Here is a 16,338-nt window from a genome sequence, read left to right as displayed (position 1 = left end):
TTCTCAACATTGTAAGTGGCCATTGATTTAATGCTTTGCAATTGTTGCAACTATTATATTATCTCCCTCTCTACTTGCCATCATCTCCTTTCTTCTTCTCCTTTTCCTTCTACAATCACATGATTATCTCCATCACTTGCACTCACCTAATTAGCATTTGTTCTATTTATACTACCCCTTACACCTCTTTCTTTGTAGTTCTATTTTAATTTTTCTAGCTCATTTTTCTCAAATCTATCCAGCCTCACTTATAATTCCCCCTTTTCCCCTCTTGTGTTCTTTCCCTGACCACAACCACCATGATAATTTCCATCTCATGAAGTCTACTACAACCACTTCTTTTGGAAAAGCTAATGCAGACCCTAGTCACACCAACTTATAACTTCTAGCCCCTACATGTCCCAATCCCTTCTCTAATTGTTGCAACAAAAGAAAAGGTTCTTGGCCTTTTTCTTAATATGTTATGTCCTTCTTTACTCAAAATGCATGTGTAGATCTATTGTTTTCAGCCCTACTACTATGCACAACTAATCTCATTAAAAGCATACACTATCTCACACAAGAGCATTGCACTTTTTTCTGAGAGAGAGAGAGAGAGTGAGAGAGGGAGAGGGAGAGGGAGAGGGAGAGGGAGGGAGGGAGGGAGGGAGGGAGGGAGGGAGGGAGGGAGGGAGGGGGAGAGAGAGAGAGAGAGAGAGAGAGAGAGAGAGAGAGAGAGAGAGAGAGAGAGAGAGAGAGAGAGAGAGAGAGAGAGAGAGAGAGAGAGAGAGAGAGAGAGAGAGAGAGAGAGAGAGAGAGAGAGAGTGTGTGTGTGTGTGTGTGTGTGCGCGCGCGCGCGTGTGTGCACACGCCCTTTTTCTCTTTTGATTTTTCAAAATGAACTCTTCTTTCTCAAAAAACAAGATATCTGCACATTTCAAGGCTAAGTGGACTAGTTAACTAAAGTTTATAGTCGGGGGCAATTCTTTGGGATGTGCACCTTGTCACCACACCATTGTGTAACCAAATATCCTACAGGGCAATGCTAATAAAAGGTTATTGGGTATCACATGGTGAATAAAGAGAGACATCAATAGTTCAATCTTCATAATCTCATCATTGTAACCTCATAGAAAAATAAACCGTAATATACTTAACATGAAGTTTATTGTGTTAGGTATCCGAGATGGATTTGTCCCAAATTGCACATGTATTTAGCATTTTCCTCTTTCTCATTCAACTCCATTGCTTCATACACTCTCATGCACCCAACCACCAAAAAGTGTAACATACATTTAATAGTTAATAAGAACTTATATTATTTTTAAAAAAGAACTATGGCATGGCCTTTAACTTTACCTCATGTAATACCTACCATAATAAGACTATAAAACATTCATAATGTGCTGCAAGTTCTCTTATTGTTTTTTAATGCTTGTGTAGGCAAGTACCTTGAGGTTTTCAAAAAATCGAACATTCATATCATATCATAGGTCCTTGAAGTGATGCCGCTCACTGATAGGCAATAAAATGATGTCTTAGAAATCACCTCACATCATCCACAATGAAATGGTCACATTCTTTGACATAATAATGTAAAAATGTGCAAAAGTTGAAACCCTAAAGAAGTGAGCATGTTAACGTCTAAGAAATCCTAGAAAGCTTTACATCAATAACATTGTTTTGGGATTAACAAACATTTAGAATCCTAAATTAACTCTTCATGTCCCTTTCTTTTTTATCTATTTCTTAGGAGCTTTACATAAAAGTCAATGTGGTGTCACCTTCACCTCAAGTGATAGCTAAAATAAGTATTATTAAAATCTTGCATTTCTTCAACAAACAGAGTTAAGGAAATTTGGCCATTTAATTAATAACAATGATTGAAGTGTCAAAACAAGTGAAAAAATACAAAACCTCATAGATGGAATACAAATTGAGAAAATATTTCTCCATTTCTTAGTAACTCAAAAGGCCATTCAAAGGAGGTCTTTGTGTTTGAAATATTGGGGAGTAGTATGTCCAACCCTATGAATGGATATTGGTTTCTTATTCTAAAGCTTACATAGTTCACCTTGACTGTGTACACATTGCACATGAGATGATCAAGCGTGTTGTTATAATGCAACATTTCAAGACAAATATACACATTTACATATGCTATTGGGGTTTCAAAAATTAAATTTGAAAGAACAACATAAATTTAAGATGGAAATTTGTTATCATATTAATTTAGCATGTTATGTTTAAGGATTTTTTACAACATCCATTGAATGTGAAGATACAATAGATTTCTTAATAAATTACCCTTTAAGTGAAAAGAAAGTATCTAATCACAAACTTTGTGTATTGTGGCTTAGTAGAATGTGGCATCTTTCTTGATGTACATGATGAAATGGATAGCTCACAATCTAGTAGCTTATAACATGTGGATGGTCTCACCTCATATTTTATCATGTTTATTACATGTGGAAGGTCTCACCTCTTATTTTATAATGTAACCTTTAAAATGCATTGTTGTATGGCAATTTTATTTTTAAGACTTTGAAGTTAAGAAATCTAAACAATGTTTTACACTTACATAACAATTTATAATTTCTTTAGCAAAATAACTTAGCTCAAGATAGTCTTTATTGAATTTAAAAAGGGTGAAATACATATTTTGAGGACACTTTATAGTCTACTTCTTCTTAATATATAAAAGTTTTCACATTGTAGTATGGCTATGTGTAAAATTATTTTTTGAAGTTGTTTAAATAGAGTTGCATTGAGATGAGGCTCAATCTTAAAAATGAACATCGTGTCCATTCAAATTGAGACTCATATCAAGTGGTCAAAAATGTTTCTCAAGTCAATTGAGCCAGGATTGAACATCTCAAGTCCTTAGAAGGGGTCGAAACTAAGACTAAGTTAATAATGTTTAATGAGAATCAAGTTCCAGATTGATTGATCATGAGTCTCATGTCCATTCAGATTAAGACTCCTATCAAATTTTCAATAGTATGGCATGAGGATCAATCTTAAATTCAAATTCAAACTCATATTGATTGGGCAAAAGTGTTTTTGTAGTCCATTGAGATTGAGATTGAACATCTCAAGTCATTAAAAGGATCGAATGCAATACTAAGGTAAAATTGTTTAATGAGGCTCAATCACAAGACTAAGTCTCATGTCCATTCAAATTGAGACTCTTGATAAGGTTTCTAAGATTGAGCCTCATATGCATTCAAAAATAAACTCAAAGAATCAAAAGTATCAAAATGAGGATTCAACCTTATCCATCTAGATTCAAACTTGATGCCTATTTAGATTAAGACTCATGTCAATTGTCACGAGGATCAGACATACAACTGAGTCTCATGACCATCTTGTAAAGGTTCAATTTGAAATCAAGCATGTAGAGGAGCCTCATTTGACATAAGTTGCAATCTTAGAGATAAGAAGCTCGAGGTAAGGGGGCCGGTAAAGTTGCATCCCCTAATAATATGCAAAATTATTGTTGCATCTATTTATCTATCTATTTTATTATATAATATTATTTTAGCTATAGGTTTGGAAGGTCCTAAACCTCTAGAGGGCCTCTCGAACCTAGAGTGTGATCCAAACCTAATTTCAATTTCAAATTTCAAATACTTTTACTTTCTCTTCTTGACATTACCATGTTCACAAATATCTCTCCCTTTTTTCAACATCTATTAGATGTCTGTGAGTGAAGAAACCGCATCTGTGTGTGTGTGTGTGTAGTATGCAATCCTAGTGGCCATTCACTCTCATGATAACACACACACACACACACACAATTCTCTCTCTCTCTCTCTCTCTCTCTCTCTCTCTCTCTCTCTCTCTCTCTCTCTCTCTCTCTCTCTCTCTCCCCGTGCAAAGCTAGTGGGGGTTGTATACATGGCACCAAAAATGTAGGCTCACTGCCATCTGTGTGTGTGTGCGTAAGAGAGTATGCACATGCCAATAGACACATGGATGGGTGGAGGCACATGCAAAGTCTTGGGGTGTGGTAGCATGTAGTCAATCTCTCTCTCTCTCTCTCTCTCAACTATGAGAGAGAGAGAAGGAGGAGGAGGATTATAAGTGAGGGGAGAGAGGAAAAAGAAAATAGTCGAAGTGATAGGATAAGAATAGTGAGAAGAGAGGAGAGGAGAGGAGAGAGAGAGAGAGGAAAAAAGAAAAAGAAGAGAAGAGAGGACAAAGAGCATAGATGAGAGAAAAAATATAGGGGGAGAGAGAAGAAGAAAAAAGAGAGAGGGAAAACAAGTGAAGTGAAAAAAGAAAAGAGAGGCTTGAAAATAGGGAGTAAGATGACTGAGGAGGAGGACAAGAAGAAGTGGGGAGAGGAGAGAGAGGAAAGAAGAGGGTGGAGAGACGAAAGGTATCATAGTAGTTTAATGTGACTTTACATCAATTTGAGTTGTGTTACTCTTTCTTGTCATCATCCCAATAGAACCTCTCTTCCTTGCTCAATCTCTTTCATCATATTATCATAATAAGGAAATAAAAAAGGATCCTTTGAAAAGTTGAATACATAGCCCAACAAGAAATGGAGGTCATACTTATGTGGAGTTGGGAGAGAAATTGATGAACAAGGTGTAAAATGTCACGAAATGATCATAAATGCTTTATTATTGTTTAGAGAGAGAGAGAGAGAGAGAGAGAGAGAGAGAGAGAGAGAGTGTGTGTGTGTGTGTGTGTGTGTGTGTGTGTGCATGTGTGCGTTATCTCTTGCCCCATGATCCCTAATCCTTCACCCTCAAACATTTTGCTAATAAAACCTAATCCAAAGTCTTAGTAATCCCCTCAAATCTAGAACACTAATACTAACCCCCAAAACCTAACTCTCTATCATAGAATAATAACCCTTCCATCCTCCCACATCACAATATTCGATCCAAAACCCTACCCTAATCTTACTTTTCTTATCCTATCCTCAAAACATAACCCTCGCATCCCAAACCGTAACTAACATGTCATTCGAAAATACCCTAACCTCACATCCCTTCTCTTTGCAAACTTGACCTACACTTGAAAATCAAACATTCTATCCATCAATTTCATAGGAATAATATAGATAAGGTTGTAAATGTTAGGAGAATATAAATATATGATTTATAATTTCTTTTTGGCATAGAAACTATCTAAACTTAAGGTAGAAACTATGAATCATCCTACCTCTAAGCACTAATGCTCTCTTCCCTTGGGAAATCCTAATTTCTAATGCATACCCTCACATTGAAATAGAGAGAGAGAGAGAGAGAGAGAGAGAGAGAGAGAGAGAGAGAGAGAGAGAGAGAGTGTGTGTGTGTGTGTGTGTGTATGCATGTGCATTTGTGCAAATGCACACAAATTGGGCTAGGATATGGGGGTCGAAAAAGTGATGGCCCCCAAAAGCTTGCCATTTTTTTGTGATGGTGAAGGGCAAAAAATTTGTCACTCAAGCTCATTTAGCCATCAATCTATGTAGGCAAGTTGCACAAAGTAGCTATCATGTCAAGCTGTGGGAGCATGGTGCCACAAATTTGAGTGTCGCATCGTCGAGTCATGAATGATTTTATTCTTTTTGGCCTTGCAAATGCCTTTTTTGGCTTTTAAAAATGTCATGCACGTTGCAAGATTCAAAACTTGTGTTTATAGTCATGATCGTAATCGCCTTGATTTACAGTCATGATGGTAATAACCTTGATTTTTAATATTTTCAACCTTGATTTTGTATGTTGAATCCAATGAGGCATGAACTACATAAAATGGTGAAGAATCAATGACATACATTATGCTTGAATTTTGGTGACACTCTATCAGCCGCATATGCTAGACACTAACCTCTTTGATCTTTACATTACCATTATGAGAGGACACATAAATGAGTAGTCTAAGGTAGAGAGTGTGTGTGTGCATGTGCCCTAATCCTTCCCCCTCAAGCTTTTTGCTTATAAACCATAACCCTAAGTCTTACTAACCTACTCAACTCCAAACACTATCTCCCCAAATCTAACTCCATATAATGAAATAATAACTTCTTCAGCATCATCTTTTGCCCAAAAATCCTTGTCAAACATTTTCCTTATAAACCTTAATCACATGTCTTACTAACCCCCTTGAGTCCAAAGCACTAAGTACCCTAACCAACCTAATTTCCTATTATGGTACAATAATGCCTCTATCCTCCCATATCTCAGTGTTGCCCCCTATAATCCTACCCTAACCCTATCCTCAAATCTTAATAACCATTGCACCCAAAACCCTAACTAATGTGTCATCCCAAAACACTCTAACCTCACATCCCATCCCCCCCCCCCCCCCCCCCCTTCCCCCAAAAAAAACTTAATATGCACCTAAAAATCCAACATTTCATCCTATCGATCTCATAAGAAAAGTAAACCTTATTTTATAAATGCTAGGCAAATGTAAAGATATGATTTACATACATTTATTTGATATAGAAACTACCTAACTTTTAACTCAGGAAGTATGGACTCTCCTACCTCCAAGTCCTAATGTTCTCTTAGCTTGTAGAAACCTAATTTCCAATGGATACCTTAACACACACACACACACACACACACACACACACACACACACACACACACACACACACACACACATATATATATATATATACATATATACATATATATATATATATATATATATATACATATATACATATATATATATATATATATATAGAGAGAGAGAGAGAGAGAGGTTGAGACTAGTTGAAAGAGAGAGGAAAGTGAAGTTTTGCATGTCAAATTCACTTTCCTAATTTCTTTGTGGCAACTTGGCGTGAGTTGCCACCGCGAAGGAGCCTAACGTTCCTCACATGTGAAGCCTTGTAATAGTTAATAGTGGATGTTGAATCGGCCATGCAGACCGTCGCATAAAAGCCTTGTATTGGAAGACGGGGTGTGATATTCCGTCTGCTTTCAGTGCTAGCTATCGTTTTGTGAGATGTAACTTTTCAACGGCGTTTGTGACTAGTCATGGTTTACAATTCTTGTCTCCAACTTCAGTACGATGCGCACAAATCGATTTTGCAGGCTGCGTATAATCGACCGAAAGCTGCGATGTAGTACAAATTTTCAAGGAGAATATTGCGATGTGTAAAATATCAGGGAAGGCATAAATCTGTTTCCTGGTCGCCTATATTCTAGTTGGGCGATGAGGATTGGCATATTTCGCGTGTTGGGGTAGATGCTGTACCTACGCCGTAGACGTGATATAAAGGAGCTGCGGGATGGAATGGTGGTGGGCAGGTTGCAATCAATAGAATAGGGATGCCCCAACGAATGGAATGATAGTAAGCACGACAATGGCAATGGATATTGCAATGAACAATACGAAGGCATAGACATGGACGCACGTGACGATGTGCTACAATGTCAACGTAGACATTTTGCACAATAAACTTGTAAAATGACTTGTCTCATGACAATGATATCAGGCATCAAGAGAACTTTGACCTCGTAGAGTATCTCAAATCCTTGGCTATCTCATGACAATGATATCAAAGCATCAAGAGAACTTTGACCTCATAGAGTATCTCAAATCCTTTGGTATCTTGCAGCTGCAACACTCCATAGCCTCTGCGCATGACATTCTGGGCAAATGAGGTAGTTTAACTCCATAGTGCGAAAAGAAGTGCATTGTTCTCCAATTTGGTGCATATGAGATAAGCATAATGTACTCTTCACTTTATCTTTGCTATAGAACCGATAGTTCAAAGCATCCTTTCCTTGTGCCGTATGTCCCACTTCAACTGGGAGTCGATGAAACATAGGATTTCCCCATAGTTATCGTGTCTCCCATGGTTGAAGAGTGAAAAAGTACTAAACTATCACAAAACATGAAGAACGCTCCCCATGAAACCAACAGAACAAGACAACGTCGAGTCTCTTTCCCTCTATGTTACCAAAAGAAATTAATAGAATCATTTTTCTAAACACTTATATAATGTAGAGAATAGTGACCATGATAAGTAGTAGCGAACCAATGGCTAAACTCCTCATGAAGAGGGACCTCTTTAATAAAGCATAGGAAAGTACTTGGGGTGCAAAACTCATAGTATCACACAAAACTATTCCATCCACAATGTTGTCTTTGCCTTTTGAACCTTCTTTCCTACATTAAAACACAATGTTGCATAGAAGGCCAAGGCTCATTAGGGTGCATGGGTACATAAGGCGGTTACCTTACTGTAGTGATCGATTGGGTCCGACAGAGGTATGCAACTCTCATGGGAACATGTGTTTACTTCTATTTTCTTGGTCGTCCTGCTATGCAACGTACAAGGGTAAGGTAACCTTGGTACAGTTCAAGTTTACTGGCAAAGGATTCTACATGGCGCTTCTCCACTCTAAACTAGAGAGGGATTGAGTTATTGCATATGCGATGGGCTTCAGAGGGAACTTAGTATACACATTGCCCTGGTCCTCTACCTTCTCACTATGATGGGGTCCCCGCCCATGAATACGTGGTCTGGATCGAGCTCACTGACCTTCCCTTGTGGCTTGTGGATGAAGTTGCATCCATTGTTGTGACCCTAGGCAAGGTACTCTATGCTCCTGCTCCTGCAACATCTTGGGGTCTCCTCAAAGCAACTAGCCATGCTTGCATTCTTTGGGATAGGTGCAATGAACCTCCTAAGTTCTTTGTAGCTTCAAACCCTGGGTGGTACAGAGATTGTCCTTAGTGTTAAGTTTGCTCCCTTCCCCAATGCTTGCTACCTGTGCAAAGCTAATGGCAACTCTGCAAGGAACTGCCCTACTAAGACTCTTGGGCCCTCTTTGCAACCTGCCTCCTCTAGAGATTCCAACATAGTGGTTGACAAGGATTAAGGGGGAGCACCTAAGCAATCAAGAACAAAGGCAACAGAGGTTATGCCATGGCAGGATAACAGAGCAAGAGGGGGTCTTCATCGATTGCCAGCACATAGTCCACAGAAGCCTAGAGCAAGAAGGAATTGGGACCGTTGTTGGGAAAGAAGCAAGCTAATAAAGAAAATCATGATCTGAAGTTAGTCGATGGGAAAGGCAAGTCTAGGAAGAATATGAAGAACCCCTCTTGTAGGAAGCAAGCAAGGAGCTACCCCTTGGTGGACCAAAATTATGATGCGTAGTCCAGAATCATGGACTCTTGGTTGAAGTACCTCAAATGTGATGAGAGGACCCTACTGTAGAAGAATCCACGATGCAGCGCTCATTCTGATTTTCTCGATGGATCTAGCAATGTCTCATCAAGCTAACTTTGTCTTGGGCAACATGGACCTCGATAAAGCGTACGATTGGTTAAACTGGAGGTTCATCAAATTAGACAAAAGGATCCAAGATGGCACAATAAAAGGCCTTGCTCTCTTGGATGGTTCTTGTCTTTGAATGGGCCTAATGATTGGCTAAAAGATTATGGTTTTAAGGTTGTCAAAGGAGGGGAGGTGGTTCGGTACCTTGGCGCACCGATAGGTGCGGGCCTGACTCTCAAGCAAAGATTTGACTAGTACATGGTGAAGTCCACGTGACCTTCTCGGGCGGGATTACAGTTTAAGAGTGTCCTCACGTCTACATGGCCCCCCTCTTCAGCTTCAGCAAAGCATCCTGGCTTTAGGTGGAAATTATCTTACGACAGTTTTTGTGGTCTAAGAACCAGGAATGCCTGCACCACCAAATAGGTTGGGATGTTATTTGCGCACAGGTGGGTGACAGAGGTGCTGGTGTTAAGCCTCTCGAGGGCAAGTCCATCCGGCTCTCGTTTCAGCGTCTCAAGAGGGCCAACACGCAACAACCATGGGCAGTCGTACTCTACTGATCCTGGATGGAGAATGCATGAATCCAAGGTCTTATCTGGCCCGACATCAAATGGTGGGATCGACACTCTATGCTCCTACCACTCTCCTGCTAAGCGCGATCCCCTGTGTCTCAAAGTCTTGTCAGAACCTGGCAAAAGGTCATCTCTCAGCCTTCAGCTTGGAAAACTCTCCATATTAGGCAAGGGGACCCCTCCCTCGACTCTAGCATTTGGCTTAATCCATTCATGTTCCTCCCAACTGTTGCTCCAGACGACAGCAACTCCAGGATGGCTAATCACTTTCATTCGAAATCGTGGAAGCAACTTTGGGACTCCAACTCCCACAAGTGGCGGGAAGCACAGGCAGCTGCCCAGCAATTTAGTATGACTCCCATGGTGACTCTCTGGTTCGAGTAGGTGTTGACGTGGGTCAAAGTTGATTGGCCCTCCTCAGTCGTGGTCTTCCATGACTCTCTCCTGAGAACTCTGATCTACGTCAGCCCTGCTGATAAGCCTCTCAATTCCCATAAGACCAGGATCCTGAAGACCTTGTATGATAAATGGCGCAAGGATTGCCCTAGAGCTAGATCTACTACCTCGCGGCGTAGGCTGAAAAAAGAGTGGAGGGCAGGCAACACCCTCTTCCTGCCTCGACACTTGGCGTTGGAGGCTCATCTCCAAGAAGCTACCCCTAACTTCCTAAGGTCTCCTCAATTGGCGGAGTGGCTACCAATCACCCCCCCTATGCTCATTTTGTAAAAGGAAGGAAGAAGATAAGAAGCACCTATTCTAGGAATGTCAATCGGTGAGACAAGTTTGGAACAAGATCAAGCAATGGCTCAAGAAATCTCACTTCACAACCCACTTTGGATTTAATGTAGAATGTTTGGGTGACCAACAAAACCTCAATGTGGCCTCCTAGAAGCTCATTGCACTTATCTCTGTTACAATCAACCTTCTATGGTCTAAAAGAAATACTCTTATATTCAAGAATAGTTTTAGGAAGCTCCCTGCTGACTCTTTAGAAGAGCTCGAATCTGACACTCTTTTAGTACTGAGGCAATTCAGATCTAAACATTGGATCTTTAAGTTGTTTGGTAAGAAATATGTATGGCCTAGGACTCTTGCATCTACTTTAGATGTTGTAACTACTTTATATCTTTCTAATATTCACTTTGCATTACCAAAAAAGAAAGTGGGGGATAAGATGACTTAAGACCTAAAAGCCAAAAGTTTACTAACTTAAGTGTTATTATTTTGTATATGACATATAGAACACATGAATATGGTTGTAATGCATAATTTTATTTGATGTATGCATATCTCCAGTATTGTTTTCATTACCCTTAATAACCGGATTTATCTATGATCAAATTGCATAGAACTAGCTACTTGTCATGCTCATCAAATTATAAGCACACCACCTTCAAGATTGTTAGAAATCCTTTAAAATCCCTAAGGCTTATGTCATAGTTTGTTGCAACACAAACATGTGTGTACACACATGCATGCATCTATGCACACGCACAAAACTATTGTTAAATTTAATAAAAGAAATTTACAAAGCATACACATATGTTTCTTTGTTTCTAACTTTGTTTCTCAAGTTAATATATCAATAATAAAGGTATACATATTCATGTTTTCAATCCATACTAGATCACACTTTTTAAAATAGGAACTTACACCTTTCTTTCTTGGTAAGACATGTATACTTATACTTATAAAGCTTCATTATTTCTTGGTAAATACATATGGACTCGGATAATTTTGTTTGCAATATTATTTTGGTGGTATTTCAAGCTCTTTACAAGGGATCGTGCTAAGAAAGTCGGCTTGGTCTACATAGGTGTAAAAATGTGCATAGATCACATAAAGGACCAAGCTTACAAACATCAAAGAGGAAAGGAACCAATAAAAATAGTCCAAGTGACCGAGGTTAAGGTTGTGTGGAATCCATCCTAGGTGCTTGTGATGGGTGGTTATGGACATAATTACTGTGACAAGAAGAGTACTTATAAAATTTCCTAAACCACGACATACCAAGGTGAGACAAATACCAAGACTCCTAACACTCTCAGATATTTCTGTATAGAAAAATTCCATTTGTCCAACCATCAATATGGCCATGCTAATTCCCATAATTGCATTTTGTGGGATAAGCCAAAGTATTGACAAGTTGTTCCCATGCTTAGCTTTTTCCAGTCTTTTCATTTCAACAAGGGCTGCCACGATCATGGCTAGCATTGTGGTTGCTAATCCACATCCCATTCTTTGTAAGGATGTGATACCCCTGGGATTTGTTGTCCATTTCTTGCTTAGAGGAATAATCATGTAATCATACACAGGTGCAAAGGCACTTGCAGCAAGAATAGCCACTATTTGTAATGAACCTGGGGGAATTTTGAAATGTGATTTTCCAACAGTGCCATCCATTATGGCTCCTTGCTCCACAAATAAAGTAGTCATTTGTGCAAACATTGCTTGAGCTAGTGCTCCAAAAATTAGGATAGGAACTATGCCTATCCAACCTTTCACTTCTTCAACCTGTGTAACTGTGCAAAGTTTCCATGGGCTTACATTATTTTGATTTTTCTCATCATCCTTTGTGATTGTAGCTGCCTTATCCAACCATCTATGGGCAAGGGTAACATCACAAAGCAACCATTAAACCCTTTATATGAGATTCAAAAAGTATAACATATTATGTGCATTAATATTGTTATAAAGTAGCTCAAGATTGATACACGTATCTACTACACTTTCTACACACTTTGTATCTCTATCAAAGGTTTTAAGATCTCCTGGAGAACCTCTCTCTCTCTCTCTCTCAACCTCTCTCTCTCTCTCTCTCTCTCTCTCTCTCTCTCTCTCTCTCTCTCTCTCTCTCTCTCTCTCTCTCTCTCTCTCTCTCTCTCTCTCTCTCTCTCTCTCTCTCTCTCTCTCTCTCTCTCTCTCTCTCTCTCTCTCTCTCTCTCTCTCTCTCTCTCTCTCTCTCTCTCTCTCTCTCACACACACACACACACACACACACAAATAGTTTGAGGACATGCATAATGATACTACATTAATAAGGGATTCTCTCTGTTTCCCCTCTCTATTGAAATGGTTTTAGGACACGCATAATTTCCTTTGAGATACTACATTAATAAGGGATTCTCTTTCAATTCCCCCTCTATTTGTATTGTGGTATGTGTTGCCTATAGTTTCCATAAACAATTTCCCTTATAAGTTTGTAATCTATAAAGGGGTAGATTTCAAGTATAGAATCTATGTTGTGCACAACCAAAATTAAAAATTGAGACTTCATGAATAGCCTTAGAAGCAGATATGAGAAACATGGACTAAACATTAATGATTTTAATCACTTTTAAACTAGAAAAAGAAGTTGCAAACATTTGCACATAACTTTAGCTTATGAAAGCAATAAAGATGATAATTTTGAAAAGTTTAGTATTGACCTGAATTTGTCCCTATGTTGAATTTTGAGACACCCTTGGATGATGGAGTAGTGACCTGGAACTTCGTGAAGGAGTTTGGGGTCAAATTGGGGAGTGACCTTGAACTTTCGAGCAGCAGCAACAACAACTTGGAGAATGCGAATAAAGGGGTTGCCACCAGGCTTGTATTGGCGATAATAGGGGACACCCACTAAAAAGATGGGTAGGGACAAGAGTACTGCAGCACTAGATATCCAAAATCCCAATGCCCATGATCCCCTATTCTCTAGGTAAGTGAGAAGGGTGAGAGCAGGTAGCTGGCCCACATTGCATGCGACAAACATCCAATTGAAGTAAGTGGCCTTCTCCCTAGCACTATTAAATTGGTCTGCCCCTAAGGAAGCGATCGCAGGCTCATAGGATCCACTCCCTAGTGCTGTTATATACAAGGCCCCAAATAAGAATGATTTCAAGCTTGCTCTTGTTGTGTGGCTATCCTCTTGCATGGTTGCTACCACTCCCACCAACACACAACCCTACATTTCAAAGTTGGATTTTACCCAAATGATCAAACCATGGAAAAACAAAAACTTTAGTGTCACATTGGTAATATGTACAAGTAATGATGGATAAGTATACTTAAATATTGTGTTGTAAAAGGAACTACAACTATATGAATGGACATTTACTTTTCATGTATGCTAACTAGAAGAAAGAAGACCACTTCTATTGCTTGGTGATATAGCTATTAGGTTGTCACCTTAGGTATTGGCCATGAATTTGTGAAATGACAGTGTCTACTTAGATACCATTGTACAAAGGGAAGCAATTGTTATTTTGTAAGAACACAAAACAAGATTGCATTGAATCAGTAATGAATGAGTCAAAGTGTTTAGGTTTATCCCTATTTAACCTACTCAATAGGGTTGATGGATTTCGATTCACTTATGAGAGATGGATGATCTCATATAGAAATTATTTTGGGGGTGGGATAATTATTTGATATGCCCAAGTAGGTGCTACAAGAGTAAAAGCTAAATAGAATTTGTTACCATGGCAAACATAAGTTGGAAGACAACCATGGCCCAAGTAGGTGCTACAAGAGTAAATGCTAAATAGAATTTGTTACCATGGCAAATGTAAGTTGGAAGACGACCACGGTCCAAAGGCGACCCCAATAGGCATCACCCAAGAAGGCACCAAAGAGGCTAGTGAAGAAAAGAGTGCCAAGGAGGTTGGTGAGGTCGTTGGCAGCACTTGCATTGCTCTCTCCCCACACTTTGATTAGGTATAAGACTAAATTTGCATAGATGCCACTAAAGGCAAAGTAGCCAAAGCCTGCAGAAACTGTCCACATGTGCCGCAATACATGTTTTTAAGATCCAAGAGAAAATATATACTGTCGATGCATATTAAGCATATGGCTAGAAACAAATTTTGGAGGGAATTTTCCTTTGAAATGATAATGAAAAACTTGGAAAACTTAAAATTATCATGGATGCTATGGAGGAAATTAGTGTAGGGTAGAACTGTGAGTTTTTTAACCCCGCCCCATGATTGTGCACGAGACAAGGGGTTTCAAATTCCTCTTTTGTTTCAACATATGGGAAATAACTTAAGGTTTTGATGAACAACCTATGGCCATGTTTATACATTTCTAAGGAATAATTGATGGGGAGAATACATGAGCCAGATGATGATGTGTCCATTGTTAATTGATTAGCTTAGAAATACTTGTTGGGAAGAATGCATGAACCATGCCATGTTAGAGTTGTTAATTGAGAGCCGATAATAGAGTGCAAGACTTGGTTATTATAATTCCCATTAGACACACACACACACTCTCTCTCTCTCTCTCTCTCTCTCTCTCTCTAGGCCCCTGTCCTTTCTTTGTGCCTAGTGTATGTAACGAGCTTTTGAGTAATCTGTTGGAGAGGGAACTCAGAGACGAGTTTGGTAAGCAAAGAAGAAGTTCGAAATAGAGTGAATGACTGATTCTACGATGGGGACGGGGAGCTTCATTCAAAGGGACGGCCACTGAGACTAGCAAAGAAGATGAGCTTGTTGACGATATGAAAAGTTCAGAAAATATGCCGAGATGATGAGGTGTAAACCGCGGTATACCGATGGTGAAGAAGGCGCCCCGCCGTCCTCCGCCTGGATTGACGGCAGTGATGGGCTTGCAGCGCCAGTCCACCCACCGGCTGTAATCATCATTACCACCATCATTGTTACTACTGTGATGATGATGATGATGATGATTGCCTCCTCCTCTAACCTTCTCGGCGCCATTGTGATTGCCCACCACTGCCGATTTAATGCTTGCAGCTGCTGCTGATGTTATATTGTCGCCCTCTCTACTCGCCATCATCTCCTTCCTTCCTTTCCCTTTCCCTCTCCCTTCTGGCGCAGTCACCACATGATCATCATCTCCATCACTCCCACTACTCACCTGCTTAGCCTCTCTGCTATTTATATTACCCCATACGCAGTCTGCTTTAGTAGTTCTGTAAATTCTCCATCTCCTTTTTCCCGGATCTAACCTGTAACTATTCGGCCTCACGGATTCCCCGTGTGTTCCCTCCTGTGCTCTTTTCCCCCAACCACAGCCACCACCCCCCCACAGATTCCCTCTCATGAAAACTACTACCACCACTTCTTCTGTCAAAGCTAATGGAGACCCCAGTCACACCAACTTATTATAAATCCCCCTAGCCCTCACTTGTCCCACTCATTTCTCTAATTATTGCACCCTCCCCCCCAAAAAAGAGGTTATTGGCCTTTCTCTCTTAACATGTTCTCTCCTTCCTTACTCAACATGTGTGCATAGATCTACTCTTTCCAAACGATGCTCACACATGCCCTACGCACAACTGACTTCATAAATAAAAGGTTATTGGAGGTCACATGCTGAATAAATAGAGACCTTGTCAATAGTGCAACCTTTATAACCTCATGAAAAGTGAACTAGAAGATCCTTAACATTACGTTTATCGTGTTAGGTATCCTTCACAGATTTGTCCCAAATTGCACATGTATTCAGCCAATTCCTCTTTCTCATTCGACTCCATTGCTTCCTACACTCTCATGCACCCAACCACCAAAAAGCATAGCACATTTGAAAGTTAAC

At 39.7% G+C, this 16,338-nt stretch overlaps 1 protein-coding gene across 1 annotated transcript; it reads right to left on the bottom strand.

Moving 5' to 3' along the window:
* Positions 1–11,484: 11,484 nt before the first annotated feature.
* On the bottom strand, positions 11,485–15,679 carry LOC148016652 (protein NRT1/ PTR FAMILY 8.1-like). Its single transcript, XM_087664501.1, has 4 exons — positions 15,333–15,679; positions 14,338–14,555; positions 13,230–13,744; positions 11,485–12,403 (listed from the first exon to the last, which is right to left on the bottom strand). The coding sequence occupies exons 1-4, from the start codon at positions 15,577–15,579 to the stop codon at positions 11,551–11,553; spliced, it is 1,833 nt and encodes a 610-aa protein (XP_087520627.1). The 5' UTR covers positions 15,580–15,679; the 3' UTR covers positions 11,485–11,550.
* Between the last annotated feature and the right edge of the window lie 659 nt (positions 15,680–16,338).

The sequence above is a fragment of the Lygodium microphyllum genome, chromosome 23 (genome assembly GCF_053477565.2).
Source record: "Lygodium microphyllum isolate KBCC chromosome 23, Lygodium_microphyllum_v1.1.10, whole genome shotgun sequence".
In the NCBI taxonomy this organism is placed as follows: Eukaryota; Viridiplantae; Streptophyta; class Polypodiopsida; order Schizaeales; family Lygodiaceae; genus Lygodium; species Lygodium microphyllum.
This window is presented reverse-complemented; position numbering and strand designations above follow the sequence as displayed.